General features: G+C 46.5%; 1 protein-coding gene across 3 annotated transcripts in view; it reads left to right on the top strand.

Moving 5' to 3' along the window:
* Positions 1-22,344, top strand: part of IL1RAPL2 (interleukin 1 receptor accessory protein like 2) — a 684,727-nt gene that overhangs the window by 25,377 nt on the left and 637,006 nt on the right. For all 3 annotated transcript variants that reach the window (XM_060250072.1, XM_060250071.1, XM_060250070.1), the window contains exon 2: positions 1,682-1,782. In XM_060250072.1, coding sequence (XP_060106055.1) covers positions 1,701-1,782 — 82 coding nt within the window. In that variant the 5' untranslated portion in view covers positions 1,682-1,700. The remainder of the gene's footprint in view (positions 1-1,681; positions 1,783-22,344) is intronic.

Here is a 22,344-nt window from a genome sequence, read left to right on the forward strand (position 1 = left end):
GTAAAAATGAAAGCAGCCTTCTGCATGTATAGCGGATGAGAGCACAGTGTTGTGTGCTCATCCTTATCTACACTGAAGATACTTCTTGTGTCTTGATGAAAACACTCTTCATTGCTTTAAGTCTGTGAAGCTGAAAACAAGTAAACATGGCACAAAATAATCTTCCTGAATAGATTTTGCAGTGTCTTCTATGTACACTTTCCTTTGTCTTTTTTGTTTTTGTTTTCTTTGTAGTTTGATGTTTGTGATGAAAAGTGATGTTCTCAGTGGCTTTCCCATTCTTCCCTCATTGTAGATATCTTGTCTGAGATGGAGTTTAATAACCAGGGTTAAGATGGTGCTGGGGTAATTGTTCCACATCAAGAATAGGCAATCTCTTTTGTCCCAAATGCTCCCCCCCCCCAGAATGCAAAGTCTGCCTGTGGTTATGGTAGATATGGTACCAAACAAAATGAGGTTGGGGAGAGAGATGAGGAGTGTTGTATTTGGCCAGATGTGCTTAGTGCAAACTGAGCCCAGCAACTCTGCAGAAGAAAACAACAAGCGTGGCTTATGCCCATCATCACCTCCCAGACTGGCACAGTTTCTATGCCTTAGCTGTTTGGGTGGAGATCTGGCTCTGGATGGCAAGTAAAACATTCTGCTATGCAAAATGATCTGCTGTCACCACCAGTGTTGGAGGTTTCCCACCCCTTAACATGATGGGCATTTCATGTCATTTTAAGTGGGCTATGTGACATTGAAGTTTTCATTGGGCAGTCCTTATAAAATGGAAACTTTATGCTATTATTAGATTCATTAAGATTCTGCATTGACCAATGATGGCATTAAAATCTGACTTTCACCCCCTCCGCTTACACAGAAGTTATATATGCTTCTTGGATCCAGAGAACTGCAAGCAGAGCTCTAGTTGTGGATCAGGCAATCGCTCCCTTCCCCTGAGAGGCCAATCCAAAGAGTTGTGGGATGGATTATGTCCCAGAAGCTGCAATGGGAACAGGGAAGTCCTTGAAAATTGCCTTGGAAGAGAGTTGAAATGATGGGGGGTGGGGTGAGAAGAGAGCCAGTCATTTTTGTATATCCCCTGAAGAAGAAAGTATCTTGATGCATTTCCAGCTTGGATCTGCTACCTTTAGTATATTAAAGGTTTTTCTCATCTTTGTGGTTTCCCATTTGTCTTTTGCTTTGTTTCCCACAACTCCCCAAGGGTTACCTTTACAAATCAAAAAGGAAATAAGTTTCTTGGGGGAGGAGGAGTAATTGAGCACATCGAGTCTTTTGCAATTCAGCAGTGAAGTTCAACTTAAAAACATAGCCCAGCATCTTATATCAGTTGAAAATAACATTGGACTTCAGTTAGAACTGACATCCTCTGTTTCTTAATGCTGCAGATATATCTAACTGGCACTTAATTTGGGATGCATAGTTGATGTGTTTGGACTGCACGATGCAAAATACAAAGCACAGTGCATTGATTTGAAGAACTCCTCTCTCTTTTTTGGGTTTGAAATCACCAGATGCATTATATTGAGTCTTGCTTTGTGGTTTTGCTCCAGAATTTACTGCCTTAGGCCATTGTACTGGGTAAAATGCTTTGGAGGAATGTTCAGATGTAATGACAATCCAGTTGTCATCCAGAAAACTGGGATTTGGACTTAGCTGTGCTGTGTTTGCATTCCAGCTGCTGAAAGGAGTTGGAAATGAAGCTCCACATCTTCTTCATCCTCGTGAGCTGCACTGTATTCAGCACCAATGTGAAACTGGTATCAAAGAGAAATTCAGGTAAGTTTCAGAAGAAATACGTTCTTCTGTCTTCTGTTCAAGTTCTTCTGCCACTCTGTCACTGACTCAAAGATGGTATTCGAAACTCTGAAATGATAACGACAGCATCAAAGTGTTGAGATTTCAGATTGCTTAATACTAATGCAAAGTTTAATGTCAGATTTGCCACAATTTATTTTCATTTCAAAGAAGGGCCTTCTGTTCTGGTCCCTGTTGAGTCTTTCATACACAGACCCTTTTACAGAGATTTGCTTTTTGGGACTTGGATTCTTTGGAAACATTTCCTTTTTTTTAAAGCACCTTCAAGTGGGCATGAGAAGAATTGGTTCATTTCCAAGAGAATATGGGAAGTTCCTCAATGAGAAATGCATTGTAGACTTAAGAGTATACCTCTTGTTTCTTGATGTGTTTGATGAGGATGCTTCTGACAAGAGGTTTGTGACTGTTGGGCATGGTGGATCCATATGGAGTTTATGCCAATCCCTGTGAGTTGATTCTGGTCAAATGAACTAGCAGAATCTCTGCAGACAATATGCCAAATATGGCAGAAAAAAACCTCTGTAGCTAGGTATCTCTTCTGTGAAGTATTTCCTGTTTTCCTTCTTGAATTTGCTGCCCCCATTGTTGGGGAAATGGCCTCCTGGAATTAGCAGGGTGTAATTTTGTTTTGGATTGCCCTCTCAGTTACTTGCAGTATGGTCCAAGTGGCCTGTCACTGACCTCCTGTCCCCAGTCCATTTGAGATGACCATGTCTTTTAAGCCCATCCTGACAAAACTGCCATGGCTTTGTTGCTGACATAATTTTAACCCTTTTAAGATGCGCACCTTTTCGAAGCATTGATCTGCCCAGTGCAAAATACATCAGTGTAAATATTGTTTTTCTTCCATGTTGCCTTTGAATTTCTTCAGCGTGGGTTGAAAGAAATAAAACTTCATATATATTTCCAGCAGTATTTCCAGGCTGGCATGCTGCTGTTTTTCTGTACTGAGAGTTTTAACTTTCATATGCTCAGTAGGTGACATCTTGGATCCATTGATCAATGTACGCTTCCTAGGAACCTTTTAAAAATGTTGCTACCTGAAGAAAAAGCTATTGATGTTTCTTTCAATAATGTCATGTGTTAAATGGATTTTCCATGTTTCCTGGTTTTAAGACTGGTACCTGAAGCATAACTAATGATTGTGTCCTTTTCGGGAAAAGATCATGCACATGGAGACCTGTCTTCCAACTGCTCGCTGGCACACATGGGGAGGATTAGCTCTCATGTGCCGTGTTGAGGCTTGTCTTGAAGAGGGGAGAACACTCAGAAGTGTTCGAAGAGTACAATTTTGTGCTGAAGCTAAGAAGCTGGAATTGATTGTTCCCCTGGTCTGCGGATAAGTCTTTACAGGCCTTAATTTATCTAACCGCTTTAGTTTTCGATCTGAAGCTCTGTTTGCTAGCGCCAGATCTGAGGAATGTTGATATTTGCAGCCCTGCCAAGCTTGCCACTTAGAACTTGGGCTTTTCAGACATGCAACAAAGAGAGAAGGTCAAAAGGAATGATTTGTCTGACTGCTGCTGATGTCATCATGAGGTCCTCCGGTACTATGCTGAGAGAACCTTTTCCATACTGCTATTTATAGGGCATTGTGAAAAGCAAAATTTCCACAAATCTAGGCTGTTTACTTTCCCCCTCAGATTTCTGTTGATAATTCTTTTTGTTAAATGATCAGAAGAATTTTACAATTTTGGGGGGTTTCTGATCAGGTGTAGTAATCTGCTTAAAATACTTGGCATGATGAGAAGATGTGAGTGTCTGTCACAGTGTCATGGTTGGGTGGGACGCAACCTTGATAGGCTGCAGATTTAGGGAGGGTAAAAGTCTTCCTTCTCTCTTTCTGCTGCCCTCCCTTGTAGCTATGTAGCTGGCAGGAGGGCTAGCATGTCCCCCCCCCCCCCATGCCTGAGTCCCTGGTAGGCCTGGTAGGGTCTTGGAGATTCCCCAGAATCACAACTGAATTCCAGATAGGGGTCCCAATCCTCCTGCTCTGGCGGGAGACGCCAGGTTTTCCAGTCTCTTCCCCCGCTCCCCCCCAAAACGGCAGCGGGGGGAGGGGAGGGGAGGGAAACGGCGCCTTCTGCAGATTCAGAAACGAATCTGACTCTGCAGAAGGAAGTTCTGAGGAAGAGGTGTGCGTGCGTGTGTGAAGCGGCACGCGCAGGTTTCTGTCGCATGCGCAGTGGCTGAGGCTCTGTTTGAGAGAGCGCGCCATGCCGTTGAGGCGCAGGCTGAGGGAAGGCGGGTCGGCCAGCTCGCGGCTGCCTGGCCTCGGTCTGTGGCGGCTCCGGCGCCCGCAGGACGTTCCAGAGTCCCCGGGGCTATGACCTGCCTCCCTGGCTTCCTCAGCGGTGGCTCTCCCTGCGCCGCCCTCCGCTCCCTAAGTTTCCCCTCCTCGCCTCCACCGGGCTCCCCGCGCCTTCCTCGGCGCAGTCGTCGCCCTCGCCACGGCACCTCAGCGCGGAATCAGTCGTCCCTGGGATCTGTGACTGTCAGCCATGAACACAGATGCCTGTCTCTTGATGAAATTAGATGGGGGTATGTGAAGAGAGCAAGCACACACACACACACAGAGCTCTTATGGTTTTTTCTGTGTGCTACACGATAGTGATCTGTTTGGAAGCTACAATGCCTTTTAAAATTTAACTATGCCTCTCTTCCTATATTTCCTTCTGTAAATAGTAGGCCAAGGGCTATTTTAAGTTTTAGATTTGGAAACATGTTTTCTTTCTGGCATGATTAGGGCTGTTTGTTTTCTGCCAGCTGCTGGTTAATATTTGGGCGGCGGGGGGGTTAACATTAGAATAGGCAATAAGCAACTTTAGCTTGACATATATGTAAATGAAGAGTTATATGAAAATAGTCTGTGCCCTATTTTGTGCCCTCAGAGTTCTTGTTTCACATTCACAGTAGAGGAGCTTTTCCTTTATAGAGTGTCACAAGATTGCTAGAAACTATTTTAATAGCTATTTTTGCCATTTTGAATGTGAAGTAAGGTATAAAAACAGCAGGTTGGACCAGGGGGTCCAATTCTATGAGCCCCAAAAGAAGGTGCCCCTATCCTTCATTATTTCCTATGGAAGGAAGGAATTGAAAAGGTGTGCTGTCACTTTAAATGTGATGGCCAGAACTCCCTTTGGAATTCAATTCTGCTTGTCACAGCCTTGATCTTGGCTCCACCCCTAATGTCTCCTGGCTCCACCCCCAAAGTCTCCTGGCTCCACCCCCAAAGTCCCCAGATATTTCTTGAATTGGACTTGGCAACCCTAATTCCAGATGACAGAAATCAGTTCCCCTGGAGAAAATGCCTGCTTTGAAGAATTGTCTCTCTGGCACTGTACCTTGCTGAGGACCCTCTAACCCTCCTTCCCAAGGCCTTACTCAAAATTTCCAGGAATTTCCAAACCCAGAGTTGATAACCCTAGTTACTGACCCTGATGAGGAAGACTCCCTGAGGTATGCCTGCCCCTTCCTCTGCCTGTCTCTCTGAGGGTTGCTTCACTTTTCTGGACTGCTTGGTAGGAGCTATTGCCAACGGAGTATGATTGGACCAGTCCAGCCTCACTCTCCACTTCCCTTAAAATGGCTTCCCCATCTTCCCTTCAGCAAATTGGTGCTAGAACATTAAAGGCCAGGGCTGCTCCATGTAATGGCTGTTTGGCCTTTGCCAGAACTGTTGGGCAAGCCAAGCTTCAACGGGCCTGCCACCTGGTGTGTGACCAATAGGGTTGGGGCTAAATTCTGCTGTATGCAGCTGGCCTTCTCTTCCTTTCTGGTAAGTATGAGAGGGTACCCCAGACATTGGCTTAAAAATGGTTCCATGAAAATCCCGTGGTAAAATATCACTTGGTTAATGGTTGTCAGTGTTGTTGTCTCATTACCTTGAAAGGACTACATGGCTTGGTGTAATATAGTGGGTTCTATGCATGGATGAGACAAGGCAGTAGTGATAACAAGCTCTTTATTGGGTACAGCATGGTAGATGGCTGCACTACAAGACTGCAGAACTGGGCCTGCTGGGCCAACTACATACAACACTGGGTTCCCTTGCAAGCATGTTTTTGCATCATTCAAACCAGCAGGGGGCCTGTGATTGGAGCAGGGCAGTATGGGTTTGGATCCTACTACCCATTGTTCCCAAGTCCCCAAGATCAGTCCTTCAGGCTCCAATGAGCCAGGCAGGAACACCATTACTGACAATATTGACTTACATACGTAACACTTGGCCTGAAAATCAAGGCAAGATCCACCTGGTGAGATCCAGGCTCTATGACAAAAAAATGCTAACGCTCCTCGCATTCTTCTCCAACCCCGTCCCCACTGCTCCCTTCAAGTATCCGTGAAGTACTCCAGTTGAGGGGAAGAGGCATATGCCTGTTGGTGAAAAAAGGAATAGTTCAATTCACTGTTCAGTTCATGGTGCTTGGATCCATGCATAAGAAGGACTCTCCCACCCCCTGTCCTTATGAACCAGTTATGGCGGTCACCTCCTAATTGCATCTTCATTTAAGGTGGCCTGAATGGCAGTCATTAGAACCTGTTCCTTCTCTGTAGAGGCTTCCACTTTATTGGATGTGCTTTCTGGAGGGGTGGGAGGCAATATCTTTAAAGATTTTTAGGAGGTGCTGTAAGCCTGTTTTGTTAAGGCTTTAAAAATTGAGTTTAAGCTGAAGGGGTTTTCTTGAGGAGGGGATAAATGAGGGCTTACTGTATTTTTTAATGTTTTTAATTTTGGAACGGTAAGCTACCTAGAGTCACAAGGGAAAGAGAGGATATAGATATTTTAATTAATAAGGACCAGTCTGAGTTTGGAGCAGACAGCTGCAAATTGTCTGAAGGTGAATCTCCTTGGTGTTCAGGATCTGATATGCTGTAATGGAAGCACGGCTTTGTAGGGATGTCTGTTTCCCTCTGCTTGTGCTCTGCTTGTATATTTGTGAATAAAACCACTATTACAAGGATACCATAAGAGTCCTGTGTTGGAAAACCGAACCCAGTGGTGTTGCTTCTGGAATGTCTTGTTGCTTGGGAAATCTAGAGCCAAATGTACCAAATATCCAGTAATCCACGTGCTGGCAAAAACGTTGAAGATGGTGTACAACCATGATATTATTGGCAGCATCCAACCAGCTACAGCAAATAAATGAATGACTTCACCGGAACACAGCGGGGTGCTTTGCTAGCATTTTGTCATGAGAAAGATGTTGATTTTAAAAGCAGCCTTTGTTGATGAAGGGTAAAAGTAGGGAACAGCGTCGTCTTTCTCGGGTGCCTACGTGGTCTACGCAAGCAGCCCTGGACAAGTGTCTGTTGTTTTCCCAAGATACGAAGGAAAATAAAGTTGTATATGTTTTACCCTAAGCGCTGTTCACCATCGCAGTTGAGAGGGGTTCATGTTTCTAAAGAACAGAAGGCAGATATTTCAGTTCTGATTTTTATAGCGAGACTGGCTTGTATGTCAACTAACGGTGTGAATGGTTTGAACTGCTGGCCAGGCTGGGTTAAATTAAGTGGATTAACTTCCTGCTGGTTACTTAGTGTTATTTAGGTTGTTCTTAAGGAATTTTTTAATGTTAAAATGTGTGCAGACAGAGAAGGGCTGGATCCAGGTTTTTGTGGGCCCCCTGGGCAACAGGAACAATTGGGCCCCCTTCCCCCTTTGGTACAGCCCTCTTTTCCTAACCACATCCTGTTCTGTTTTGCTCCTTCCCTTTAGTTTTTCTTTATCCATACCCTTTTCCATTTCAATCTACTCACACTGGTAAAGAGCAACCATGCAAAATGTTTGCTCAGGATGAGGGAGCAGACAAGGAGGAAACCACACACACACAGATGCACGCACTTTGTTGCCAGTTGCAATCTCTACCCACCCTACAGACAGCTGATTCTCTCCCAGACTCTCTCCCTTAAAAGCAACTCTTCAGCCTCCTCAGCCTAAACATCTAGCCCTGAGGTTTGGCCCCTGCTCAGCTTGCTGGTTGTGTGACTGTGGTGTCATGGCTAGCGTATTAGATTAGGCTCTGCTTATTTATTTGCTCAAGGTTGACTCAGACGTCCATTCTTCTGAGGTTGGTAAAATGAGCACCCAGCTTGCTGGGGGGGAAGTGTAGATGACTGAGGAAGGCAATGGCAAACCACCCCGTAAAAAGTTTGCTGTGAAAATGTGAAAGCAACATTGCCTCAGAGTCGGGAACGACTGGTATTTGCACCTTTACCTTTTTAATTTATTTGTTTATTTTTACATTTATAGTCCACTTTCCCCCTTAATCAGGATTCAAAGCAGCCTTTCACATCTTTCTCCCCTTTTCCACTTAACCTTGTTGGGGGGGACGGTGTTAGGTTGAGAGATTGGGATGGGCCCAAGGTCCAGGCTTCCATGGTTGAGTGAGAGAACTGAACCCAGTCGTCCCGGGTCCTAGTTCAACTCTCTGACCATCATACCACACTAGCCCCCTGCCATGGCATCTTGCTGGGTGACCTTGGGCCAGTCACACATTTTCAGCCTCAGGTGCCTTGCAGTGTTGTTGTGAGAAGAATATGGAGGGCAGGAGAGCAATGTGAGGCGCTTTGGGTCCCTATTGGGAGTAAATGTGGGGGTGTACATAAAAGAAATAAAACAAATTAGCCTGCGGAAGAAGGAGGGATGGGGCTGGGCAGAGGAAGAGCAATACAGTCCCCCTTCCCCACTGCAGCCTCCTCCTCCACTCTACAGACAGGTGATTGCCCACCCAGCCTCCCTCATTCTCTCTCCAGTGGCTGCCGTGAATTCGCCCTGGCCATTTTACAGTGATTTTAAAATACTGAGACCCAGATCCATCTCGAGGTCATGATGATGCAGAGCTGTCCCAACCCTGCTCCTTTTCGAGTGCCAAAACCAGCCACATGGAGGGGGATGTATATGTACACACATGCACACCTCCTGTGGCTGTTTTGGCTCTTGAAAAGCCATGCGATGAGGAGAACAGGCTCTATGCCATTGAGCTTGTGCTAGATCAGGGCCCCACAGCATTTTACAATCACTGTAAATGGCTGGGGCAAACTCATGGTGTCCATGAGTTTGCCATCAGGTTTGGGGTCTCAAACTATTCTCTTCCCCCTCCCCCAATTTTAGCCCTGAAGTGCAGGAGCAGCTGTACCCTACCTTGTGCAGGAGAGAAGAGTCACTGGTTACTCCTACCTGGCCTGGCCTGGAATGCAAGGGAGGGAAAAAAAGGGCCCTGCCTTCTGCTCTCCTCTAGGCTTCCCAACCCTCCCACCCTGGCGGGGGACCCCAGGATTTCCAGCCTCTTCCCCCCCTCCACCAAAAAAGGAAGCAGGGGGAGGGGGGAACGGCGCCAAGGAGCGTGGTGAGCTGCCCCATTTCAGAGCAGGCGACGCCGCTGCGCAGCTGCCGCCTCTTCTCCGCTTCACCCTAGCTGCTCCTCCGAGATGGGCCCCGGGCCCCGACGGCTTCCCCCAGCCGCCGGCCCTGCAGTCCCTCGCTGAGCACCAAGCGGCCTTGCAGCAGCAGCAGCAGCAGCAGCAGCTCCAGAACACTGCCCTGATGATGAAGCAGCTGGCTGCCTCCCACCACCCCCAGCCGCCGCGCCTCCGCCAGCCCAGCCTGCAGCAGCTCGGCCACCACCCCCACCACGCCAAGGCCTAGGGTGGCCAGACCGTCCCGGTCTCCCGGGACTTTCCCGGTTCTGGCCACCAATTCCCGGCTCCCGGGCTGCCTATACCGGGACCATTACAAAGTCCCGGTATAGCCAGCGGGGAGCCGGCGGGCCGCGTGCGCCGGCCAGGAAGGCGGGGAGTGAGGCAGCCAGCGTCCCTGCGCGTGCGCACAGCGGTGTGCGCACGCGCAGGGACGCTGGCTGCCTCACTCCCCGCCTTCCCCGCCCGCGGGGTCCGGAGAGGCCGGCGCTGGTCCCTGGAGGCCTCCAGAGGCCAGCGCCGGCAGCATGGAGAGGCCGGCGCTGGTCCCTGGAGGCCTCCAGAGGCCAGCGGAGGCGTCGTGGAGAGGCCTCCGCTGGTCCCTGGAGGCCTCCAGAGGCCAGCGGAGGCTCCGTGGAGAGGCCTCCGCTGGTCCCTGGAGGCCTCCAGAGGCCAGCGGAGGCTCCGTGGAGAGGCCTCCGCTGGTCCCTGGAGGCCTCCAGAGGCCAGCGGAGGCATCGTGGAGAGGCCTCCGCTGGTCCCTGGAGGCCTCCAGAGGCCAGCGGAGGCTCCGTGGAGAGGCCTCCGCTGGTCCCTGGAGGCCTCCAGAGGCCAGCGGAGGTATCGTGGAGAGGCCTCCGCTGGTCCCTGGAGGCCTCCAGAGGCCAGCGGAGGCTCCGTGGAGAGGCCTGCGCTGGTCCCTGGAGGCCTCCAGAGGCCAGCGGAGGCTCCGTGGAGAGGCCTGCGCAGGTCCCTGGAGGCCTCCAGAGGCCAGCGGAGGCATCGTGGAGAGGCCTGCGCTGGTCCCTGGAGGCCTCCAGAGACCAGCGGAGGCAGCGTGGAGAGTCCAGCGCTGGTCCCTGGAGGCCTCCAGAGGCCAGCGGAGGCATCGTGGAGAGGCCTGCGCTGGTCCCTGGAGGCCTCCAGAGACCAGCGGAGGCAGCGTGGAGAGGCCAGCGCTGGTCCCTGGAGGCCTCCAGAGACCAGCGCTGGCCTCTCCGGCCTCCGCAGCCGCCTCCAGCCCCGCCAGCAGCCCGGAGGAGAGGCCGCCACCGCCCTGGATCCAGGTAAGCCAAAAGCGGGGGGGGGGGGGGGGGCGGCTGGCCTTCCTTCTTTCCTTCCCTCCCTCCCTCCTCCCTCCTCCCTCCTCCCTCCCTCCCTCCCTCCTTCCTCCCTTCCTCCCTTCCTCCCTTCCTCCCTTCCTCCCTTCCTCCCTTCCTCCCTTCCTCCCTTCCTCCCTTCCTCCCTTCCTCCCTTCCTCCCTTCCCTCCCCTTCCCTTCCCTTCCCTTCCCTTCCCTTCCTTCCTTCCTTCCTTCCTTCCTTCCTTCCTTCCTTCCTTCCTTCCTTCCTTCCTTCCTTCCTTCCTTCCTTCCTTCCTTCCTTCCTTCCTTCCTTCCTTCCTTCCTTCCTTCCCTCCCTTCCCTCCCTCCCTCCTCCCTTCCTGACTGAATGGGCCACTGGCCTGATCCAACAGGGCTTCTCTTATGTTCTTATGTGACACAGTGTGTTGGACTGGATGGGCCACTGGCCTGATCCAACAGGGCTTCTCTTATGTTCTTATGTGACACAGTGTGTTGGACTGGATGGGCCACTGGCCTGATCCAACAGGGCTTCTCTTATGTTCTTATGTGACGCAGAGTGTTGGACTGGATGGGCCACTGGCCTGATCCAACAGGGCTTCTCTTATGTTCTTATGTGACACAGTGTGTTGGACTGGATGGGCCACTGGCCTGATCCAACAGGGCTTCTCTTATGTTCTTATGTGACGCAGAGTGTTGGACTGGATGGGCCACTGGCCTGATCCAACAGGGCTTCTCTTATGTTCTTATGTGACAATACTGACTTTGGTGGACCCAAGCACTGATTCAGTGTAAGGGAGCTTTGTGTTTGTGACTGGAGTGGACAATACTGACTTTGGTGGACCCAAGCACTGATTCAGTGTAAGGGAGCTCTGTGTTTGTGACTGGAGTGCACAATACTGACTTTGGTGGACCCAAGCACTGATTCAGTGTAAGGGAGCTTTGTGTTTGTGACTGGAGTAGACAATACTGACTTTGGTGGACCCAAGCACTGATTCAGTGTAAGGGAGCTTTGTGTTTGTGTCTTCTGGTGCAATTTTGTTCTCAGATCCTGTATTTACTTCATCAGTATATGGGATAAGGCACTTTCTCAACTGTGCTGCATAATGCAGCCTATTTATTTTGTCCTGTTTGCTCTGTTGGCTCTATCTGCGCCACCTTCATCACTTTCGGGGTGTGGATCCCCCAGTGGGGTGGTCTCGCGACTCCCTCCGCCGGCTGTTTCTGATAGCCCTGCGCCCCCTCTTTCATTTGATATGTGTCCCGTGCGGATGCCACCTTCCCGCCGGGAGATGCCGCAAAATGAGCCCCCTTGAGGCTTATGGAGGCAGGGCTCGGGGGAAGCGAGCTAGACTGCTGTTCTTTTGAGGGGTCATAGAGTGTTTCGAGCCCGTCCCTGTGGCATCGGTCCCATCGTTGTGGGGGCCCAGGGGGCCGGCGCAGCGGCACGCTGAAGCAGCCTGTCGGTCACTTCCGGGTTCCTGTCCTGCATCTCGACCTGTGACAGGCTGCTTCGGCGTGCTGCTGCGCCGGCCCCCTGGGTCCCACAATGATGGGACCGATGCCACAGGGACGGGCTCGAAACACTCTATAACCCCTCAAAAGAACAGCAGTCTAGCTCGCTTCCCCCGAGCCCTGCTGCCATAAGCCTCAAGGGGGCTCATTTTGCGGCATCTCCTGGCGGGAGGGTGGCACCCGCACGGGACACATATCAAATGAAAGAGGGGGCGCAGGGCTATCAGAAACAGCCGGCGGAGGGAGTCGCGAGACCACCCCACTGGGGGATCCACACACCGAAAGTGATGAAGGTGGCGCAGATAGAGCCAACAGAGCAAACAGGACAAAATAAATAGGCTGCATTATGCAGCACAGTTGAGAAAGTGCCTTATCCCATATACTGATGAAGTATATACAGGATTTGAGAACAAAATTGTTTCCGGCGGTGATATTTGGGGGATTTTTGGGGACGTCACAGGAAGTGCTGTGAAGTCACTTCCTGTTTCCGGCAGTGGCATTTGGGGGAAATGATGTCATTTGGGGGAAGTGATGTCACTTCCCGTTTCCGGCAGGTGACGCAGGGAAATGATGTCACAGGAAGTGGTGTCACTTCCTGTTTCCGGCGGTGGCATGACGTCACCGGAAGTGACGTCACCGGAAGTGACGTCACTTCCTGTTTCCGGCGGCGCGCACGCACCCCTACCTTACACCCCCCCCAAGGTGTCCCTGGCTGGCCTTCAGACATTATGGTCACCCTACCGAGGCCGCCGCTTTCGAGGCCCAGGAGAGCGCCTGGTGGAGGGAATGAAGACATTTAAAAAGGTGTGCCGTCCCTTTAGATGTAATGGCCAGAACTCCCTTTGGAGTTCAATTAGGCTTGTCACACCCTTGCTCCTAGCGCCACTCCAGTGTCTCCTGGCTCCACCCCCAAAGTCCCCAGATATTTCTGGAATTGGACTTGGCAACCCTACTCTCCTCTGGTTCTATGCATGGACCCATAGGAAGTCTCTGGGCCTTGGCAGTTAACCAACTTTGCTGCCCTTTGCCCCTGGCTATGCTGTGGAGCCTCTAGTGGCCTAGATGTATAAAAACAATGTGCGTTCAGAGGTTGCTCAGGAAAATCCAGGTAAAACTGGAGTAAAGCTGCTGGATATGGAAGGCAACAAGGGAGGGCTTTGACTTCAAGTGGCTGACTTACTGGCTCATGTGTGGGATTATGACCCAAATCACTTTGGTGTATTTATCCATGTGATTTATTCAGTTCAAATGCAGCTCTGGTGTAAACCTTATGTGAATATCCCCAGTAGTAAAGGAGAATCCTTTTGACCCATGAAGGAGGCCTTTAATCAGTATTTAGAGAAATATCAGATATGCAAAGGTCACAGTTTACTGCTTAACAGTGTTCCAGTGAGCCTATATATCTGGCAGGCAAATACTGAATATTTGCAAAGTGGCCCAAATTGTCCAATGAATGGGCTGGACCTTTAGCAATTTACCACTTATGAGAAAATTGAACAAGGTTTATCTACCACAAGCAAAACTTTTGCATGCCAGCCTGCCTGTGGCTTCTTGCCTTTTAAAGTCTTTGCTATGAATGTTGTGTGACTTTTGTTTTTCTATGCGTACCAGCTGTAACACATTAAAGTTTGTCTGGGATTTAACATGGGGAGACAGGAAACCCTTCCTTTTTAAGGTTATAAAGTATATTTGATTCACCTCTAGGGCTGGTAAAATTCTTAAAAGCCATTCTGAGTTCCTGGATAAAGAATTTAAAAGGTCTATTGGAATTTAACCACACTTTCCGGTGTGTGTGTGTGTGTGAAGTCCTGGGTAAAAATCTCAGGAGTCAATAAAGTAGAGCAACTCAGGTTTTGAGCTCTTGTGGATTTCTGATTAAGTGGAGATCTGGGCCTTGATTTCTTTGTACAAAATAAACACTGCTTCCTCACTCATCCCGTTTCATTGCTAACACAGTTTAACCTTGGTAGGGCTTGGGGCCTCCAAGTACACTTGTACTTCAAATACAACCCCCCCCTCTTATTCTATGAGATTCTACCTTAGGTCTGTAAACTCTCTGCAAAGGTTTGACAAATGTCACCTGTCCTATTTAGGCCATGATTGAGTTGCCACCTGGAACTGAATTGGTGACCTTTGGATCTTAAAACTCTGGCCTTTTACTATTATAGTCATAAGGTTAGGTTGTTGTATTTTAATCAATAAGGATACTCTTGGGTCTTTTTTTTTTTTAAAAAAAATAACACAATAAAGTAGTACTTGAACCTGCCTCTCCCCTCAACACAGGCACCAGCATGTGCAGTTATCATATTATAGCTTCATACAACTATTACCAAAATTTATTATATATGAATTAATTCATTGGTATTGTGTCAGTGACTAAAATGGGGCCATTTCTGCATGACTAAAGGTGACACCTTCTCCAGCTATTAAGGTTGATCTCTAGATGACCAGAATTAGTTCCCCTGAAGAAAATGGCTGCTTTGGAAGGTGGACTCTGTGGCATTATACCCTGCTGAGATCCCTCCTCTCCTCAAACCTCATCCTCCCCAGGCTCCACCCCCCAAATCTCCAAGTATTTCCCAACCCAAAACTGGCAACTCTTATCACAGGGGTACAACCAGCATTTGTAGTGAGAACTGCTAAAATGCAAGCAAAAATAATCATCTGTGAGCTGGAAAATCCTGGGTTCAGATGCCTTCTTGGTACTTGGTGATCTGAGGCTGAAAGAAGAACATCTTCCTTTTTAAAAAAAGAAGCTCATTTTAATGTTTTTTTTAATTGCTTGCAGCCTTGGGAATCCTACACTGGTTGGGAAGGTGGCATAAAACCATTTTTTAAAATAATAATATATACAGATTTGGCAAGAAATGTTAGTTGAAATATTTATGTCTTGTCTCTTGAAAAAAGAACAAATTAGTCAAATAAGAATATGAATTAAACATGTTGGATGCAATTTTAAAAAATTGTAGTTTAGCCCTGTCCCCCTCCTCCCCCAGCAGGGAAGGAGAGATATCTCATCAGCAATGAAATAGCTGCACTGGATGCCAGTTTCTTTCTAGAAATGATTTATAATGCTGGTATCTGAGCTTGGTCATATCTGATGGATTCCAGAATCAAGGTTTTCTTTATCTGTAGATTTTCTTTGCTCCACCTTTTCTTCAAGGGTAGCTTACAGGGGCAATACTGTGATGTAGGTTCAATTGATGTAGGTTCAATAGTTCAGAGCAGCCAACATATTGGTCCCTGGGTTTTTTTTGGGGGGGGTACAAGGTTGTGGGGAGTATCACTTAACCCACTCAGACCTGCTCATAAAAGAACCCTTCCTGAAATTCCATTGTTTGCCCCCACTTAGATGATGGCAGACATGCTGAATAAAACCCTTCAGCACACTCGATTAAGACTTGTTGTGAGTCCAAACCACACGACATGGCTATTTTCAAATCTGAAATGTAATTATATTTCAAGGGTTAATAGAACAGTATCATAAGTATGGCTTCCCCAGAAATGGGTAAGTGCTATTTTATAAATCAGCTGAAAAATAAAAATATGTACTTGCATAAGAGGTATGTTTTGAAATTCCTGTTCTTTACAAGTCCAACAAGACACTATTGCTAAATAAATAAAAAAAAGGAAGAGAGAGGGCAAAGTAAGAGAAACATCAGCTGCAACACCTAAGCTGTGCTGTTTTGGTTCTCTTCTTGGTGGGAACGAACCAAGAGGCAAGAGCTAATGGGTTCCTTTGGTACCTGGCTTTTTAAAAGGTAAAGGTAGTCCCCTGTGCAAACACCAGTTGTTTCTGACTCTGGGGTGACGTCGCATCACGACGTTTTCACGGCAGACTTTTTATGGGGTGGTTTGTCATTGCTTTCCCCAGTCATCTACACTTTCCCCCCAGCAAGCTGGCTACTCATTTTAGCGACCTCGAAAGAATGTTTTCTGTTGTACTTTCATTGTATATATATATTTTTTAATGTTGTGAGCTTCTTTGGTTCCCTTCAAGGAGAAAAGTGGCATATATGCCAAGTAATCTATTGTACATTTCTGCTGCTCTGTTTGACTTTGGTTTGACAAAGAATGGGATTTTGTGGGATTGACTTTTCCAAAGTGCTCTGAAGCTGTCGCTTCTCAAAGCCTCCCCGGCGCTGTCTGTTTAGAGAAACCTTTGCTTAGCATTGCCGCTAGGAGGCACTGGAATGCTCCAAGGCCTGCTGTGCAGTGAATCGTTTGCCCTTGAAATATTGTTCGGTCCAATTTCACAGGTCAGAAGAAGAAAGAAGATTAAGACGATTTGTGTGTGTTCTTCAAGGGAATTCCAGAAGCTACAAACTGGAATTAGACAGAATGTGAAAAATCAACAACTGCATTAGGAGTGTAGCATCACTAGTCAAACTGACAGCGATAACAGTATGCAAATCTAAGCCTGTAAATGGGAATTCCCCCTCTAGAGTGGAATTTCTCAATTTTGTTGGAGAAAAAAACCTGAAGGTTTTATGTAGGTCAACAGAACTCTTATTAACAATGACTTGGCAACCCATTAGCCACAGACTTATGCTCTTCCTTTAGGGCCTGAGTGATTAAATCTGCTCATTCCTATTCTGCTTGTTCTCTTTTTTCCCCCTGTGGACGTTCCGGTCCAGCTATTAAACTGCACTCTGGATTTTGCTGTCATCAAGGCTGCTTACAACCAGTGGCCTGGATTTGAAGCAGCACAAGCAGAATCATGTTTATGGAAGGCAGCTCTCCCCCACTTCTGTAGCCTTCTCTGTTTCCTGAAAGGTTGGCTCCTGTGAGCCAATGGACCCCAGGAACAGTCTGCGGGGCAACCTGGGAGTCTGTAGCAAAAGGAGGCAAAACCCACCCTCTTTCCAGTGCAAATGGAAATTCTGTTCCACTGATGATAGAATGACACTTCAGGGGCAAGCCAGAGTTATGTAATGGATAGGCATGGGAAAGCCAGGTCCTGTTCAGCCATTAAGCTTTCCTTTCAGGTAACTGTAATGCATGATTGAGCAGGTGTGGTGAGGACAGGTATTCTTCTGCTGTGCAAAGAGGTTTGGAAGAAGGCAGGCATAGTGAGGGTCAGGTGTGACTCAGTCCTTTGCTCTCATGCCATGAACTGGGAAGTCCCCAATTCAAATCTCTGCTCTGCCATGCCCCTACTAGTGTCCTTAGGCCAGCCATAATCTTCTATCTGCAACATGGGTATAGTAAGAACAACCTCACCAGGCTGTATGAGGATCATGACAACCTACTGCAAGCAAAGATTTTTGAACATCTGGAAGTGCTATGCAGCTGTTTTTAGTTCTCTTATGTTGTTTTCAGGCACTACCTGACCTGATCAAAGCATTCTGCATAGAAATTTGGCTAGGAAGATATTATTGAACATGAAGGAAGTAGCTTTTTTTGGCAACAGTTAACTCTTCAGCATGAGTGTATTCAGCAGCAGGTTCGCTAAATTATCCTAGTGTGTTTTTTCAGTTAGGGTTAAGTAGATGTTTTATAGATTTCCCTGAAGAGGAATGCAGATGTTTAAAACTCCTTAGAAAATCTGATAAGCAAGCTGTAAATTATTTATATATATAAAATTTCCCATCTATGATTAAAATCTTCAAGATGGCTGACACAGTTCATCATGACCGAAACACAAACTCAAATTGCCTTGAGCAACAAAAGAAAGCAGCAGTTGTCAGTTGGAGATGAACAAAAGCATCAGTTCATAATAAGGCAGCCCAAAAAGTTTTAAAATCTCAAGAGCTACTTTGGCTTGGCTCCTAAAAGCTCACAGGGATGGTGTGAGTCAAGCATCCTTGGAGAGGTAGTGGGTTAGTGGTAGAGCTACAGTTTGGCATGCAGATGGTTCCTGGTTCAGTCCCCAGCATCTCCTGTTATAAGGATGAGACAGCAAGTGATGTGAAAGACCTCTACCTGAGCTGGTATAAGTCAGCTTCATGTGTTCATGTAGGTCCAGGGCCGGTGCTAGGGTTTCACACCCCCCCCCCCCGCTTGCAATGGAGAGGGCATGCATGGTGGTGGTAGGTGGTGAGGCACCAAACACCTCTGAGCACATCTGCTACCATGCTGCCCTGCTCAGCCCTCCCATCAAGTCTGTGCTTCTGCCCTGGTTAGGTCCATAATTTTCATCCCAAGGAGCCCAACCACCATATTTCAGGAGATGGGGATGTATGAAGTAGCACCTTTGAGGATGAAAATATGTAACAGGCAATCGTTAAAGACAAGATCCATATCATTTACCACTTTGAATTGGGCCTGAAAGTAAACTGGGTAGCATTGAAATTGGTGTTACATGCTTCAAGCATTCTAGGTTGCATTCTGAAACCTCTATGGTTATTCTTCAGTTGCAGCCCTACATAGAGCACAGTGAGTGTTGTCTCTTTTCCATCCTTCTGTTGTGTGAAGTGACCCTCTAGTATGTAGGAAGTCCTCATGCCATACCAACTGACTTTCCATGCAGCTGCCATGTCTACACTGAGACCACCAGATCTATGCAACTGCAAATGTTCCTGTTTTATCCTTTTAACAAATGTACAAGCTTTTGCTTTGTTTTTTTTAAAAATAAATCAAGTATGTTTGTGCAAATTAGTTTCATTCTGGGTTTAGGTATCCTTGACTGGACAGTAAATTTTTGGTTACAATTCTAGTCACGAAGCCTAATAACCCTCTAAATTAGTAACCATTAAAGAGAATCATGGCTTAGTTTGCTTTCTTCTTGCATCATCCCAGGCCAGATTGATGATGTTTTTAAGAGCACATCCTTAAGGGGCTATTAGTTTATGCAAAATAAAATTTCCTCTTCTAGGTCTAAAAATATTTCCTAACAACCTAAACAAAATTTAAGTAGTTGAAAATTACCTTTTAGAGCTCCCGGTTGGAAGGCACAGCACGAGTACTAAATTATCCCCATAATTACACCAGTAATAATGCACAACATTCACGCACACAAGAAGACCCTTAAAGGGGACCTGATTTTTACAAGTATATTATACCTTAGTGCTCCTAAGGAGAGATTGGTCTGACAACCAAAATCAGGTACTCTTACACTGCGCAGAAATGTAAAATATCTTCAAGTAAATATTTGTCTTTTTGAAAGCAGATGAATAACCTAGATTTCTCCCACTGCTATAGATGGATTTTGACACCCACTAGGGCTTAAAGTCACGTTAATGGGCTAGTTTGCGGAAATTGTACAAAGGTACATACTGTGTGGCTGCGAGATGATTTTTGTGTTAACAGTTCTGTAAGAAAGCATTACTTCTCTGCAGTTCTGCAGTATTCGAACAAACAGCTGCTTATACCAGCTAGCAATCTTAAATTCTAGAGGGGCTGCGGAGTTTTGCATTGCCTTGCTCTGCTCAGGCTGTAAGCCCTGTAAAGGACAGACTGTTCAGGACCTGGGAGAGCTCCCTGGAATGTAGCTGTTATTGACCCAACATTCAAACAAATAAAGTGAGTTTTTAGATTCCCTCCCAAAGGACCCAGTGACTGCCAGAGCCCTATCCTTTGAGCTGTAGAAGATTGTAAGGAGGTGGACATCTGGGTTGGAGTAGTGCTATTGTAGTGTTACCAAATGGCTTTTGTGGTTCTCCAGGAGTCTCACTGAAAAAGGTAAATCATCATGTATAGCAGCTGGACAGATTTTGACTTTTTAAAAGTTCTGTGTACTTGTCTGTGGTCTGGAGTCTTGTAATTACTTTTCCCTATCTAGAATGCTCTTCAGGACCTTCACATGAATACATGAATTAGCATAGGGACTCAGACCATTGGTCTGTCATAGTCAGTATTATCCACTCAGACTGGCAATGACTCTCCAGTGTCTCAAGCGGAGGTCTTGCACATCACCTACTGACAAATGTTTCAACTGGAGATGCTAGGGATTGAACCTGGAACCTTATCATGCATGTCATATAAACTGTACAAAAATGGTTTTTTTAATTGTATATTCTGTTTTTTAATTTTCTATGTTTTTAAATTGCTGTTAGCCACCCTGAGCCCATTAGGGAAGGGCAGGATATAAATATGATAAAATAAAAATAAAATAAAATGTCAAGCAGATGCTCTAGCTTTGAGCCATGCCTCAGATCCAGCAACCTGAGTGCTTCGAGGCCTCCTGTATAGATGATAACCCGGTCTAAGGAATTTGTTGCAGCCAGCAGCCTAGACCCCATGGCGCAAAGTGGTAAAGCTGCAGGACTGCAGTCCAAAGCTCTGCTCACAGCCTGAGTTTGATCCCGGCGGAGTTCAGGTAGCCGGCTCAAGATGACTGGTGGACCAGATGACTGGTGGCAGGTTTCACAGAACTTGAGGCAGCACAAAACATAGCAGAGACAGTGACTTGAATATTGACTCAGTGGAGGTCAGTGCTGAAACGAGTGGCTCTGAAAATGTGCAGATTTAATTCCCAACACAATTTGGTAATTGAATCCTTTGTGTCAGGCAAAGCTTACCTGTTCAAAATACGTACTTCTCAATCCTACAACCTCCTGTACCTCTGGTGGAAATGACTTGCTGCCAGCTCCTACCCAGAAAGATACATGTGGGTTTGAAATGCAGAGAAGTTTTGGGGTCTTGGTGAACAAAACCTAGTTAAACTGTACAGTTCTAATAGTATTTGATAATATGGCTCCTTAATAGCCCTTGCTGGTAAAGCTTATATAAGCCTTTCTAATTATTGGTCTACTTGCTTGAGATTAAAAGCGTTAAAAGCAGTGGCTAATTTGACACTGGGCAACTTCTTGGTAATTATGTGTTTGCTTACATGTTGTTGAACTGGGTTTCTGTCAAGTTTGAGGCCCCCAAACTACCACTGATCTGAATTATGCAACGGTTAATTGCTGTGTAACCCACAATGTCCTATGGTAAAGTTCCATTCCCTTCTGAACAAGGTTTATTGGAAGAGGAACATTTTCTTTCTAATTATGATTCCCCCCATTTGGCTTCTCTGGCTCACTGTGGGATTTTCTTTGCTTTAGAATCACTGCTAGTGTTAAATATCTTTTCATAGGCACACTTGCCTGGCGGTAGCTATGGAGGAAACAATTCTGAGAAAAAGTAATAATGACTTAAAGAGGATCGGCAGCCTGTGAATTAAAGTATTGCTGAAATGTGCCTAGGTAGAGAGTAAATTAATGTGTGGAATAGCAAACAAGGGTGAGAATGCATGGCTATAGATTTAGAGGACTTGAGCTAGCTTGGGAACAATTATCTGCTTAAGTTTCTGCTTTTCTTCCATGCTGGCTGATTACAAAGAATAAGTTCAATTGAGAAGTACTTCTATTTACTGCACATTACTTTATCACATGTATGACTGCCCCCGTCCTCTTCCCTCCCTTAGAAGCAAGATTTTTCATCCGTTTTCCTTTCCCTTTACTCACTGAGCTGCTCTAGGAATGTGTCTTCTTCTTTGCTAAAGAACTCTGGCTGTCCCACCATGCCACAGTATAATATTTTGGCTCTTAGCATAGTCCATGAATCTGAGAGAAGGATCAGGAGCCCATGTTAACTTAAACAATTTAAATAGCACTTGAGGCTTTTCAAAATTAAAAAATAAGAAAAAAATCATTTAGTATAGAGGGTAATCGGGTTGAAATTTCTGAGGTAAAACCAGCTCATGCGCAGACTTTAATTCTCATCTTTTCAAACTAATGAGAGTTTCTTACTTAAATCTTTATGTTGAGAGGCTTTTGTTCTAATGTTTTTCCCAAACACTCCAGTATAATTTATTTGGGTATTCTCTTATGTATTTGGTTTCCAGAAGGTTTCTCCTGAAACAGCAGTACTCATCTTGAGTTTTTAACTGACTCTTCAGCAGGGCCTTCTTTTGTAAAATAAGCTCAGTAGGAACTCATTTGCATATTAGGCCACACACCTGACATCACCATTGTTTTGAATAGGGCATTTTTTGAAGAAAAAGCCCAGCAGGAACTCATTTGCATATTAGGCCAGACCCCCTGACACCAAGCCAGCTGGAACTGTGTTCATGTGCTTTCCTGCTCAAAAAAAAGCCCTGCTCTTCAGGACTCCAAAGGTAGTTTCTAACCACTGCAGACTAGGGATCTCTGCGTTCTTCAAAGCTATTTGCTTTTTGTCTAGGTAAGGAAATTTTCCTCTCACTAGAAGATCTGTCCCCTTTCTTGCCCCAAATGGAAATCTCTGCCTAACTATCCACTCATCCTTGCCAACTTTCCCCATTTCTCCTGTCTGTATTAAACTGCTCTCAGCCAGGGCTGAATTCTGAAACTGTCAGTACTCAACTCTTCCCAGCTAGGACCTAAA

The sequence above is a fragment of the Heteronotia binoei genome, chromosome 11 (genome assembly GCF_032191835.1).
Source record: "Heteronotia binoei isolate CCM8104 ecotype False Entrance Well chromosome 11, APGP_CSIRO_Hbin_v1, whole genome shotgun sequence".
NCBI classification, from domain to species: Eukaryota; Metazoa; Chordata; class Lepidosauria; order Squamata; family Gekkonidae; genus Heteronotia; species Heteronotia binoei.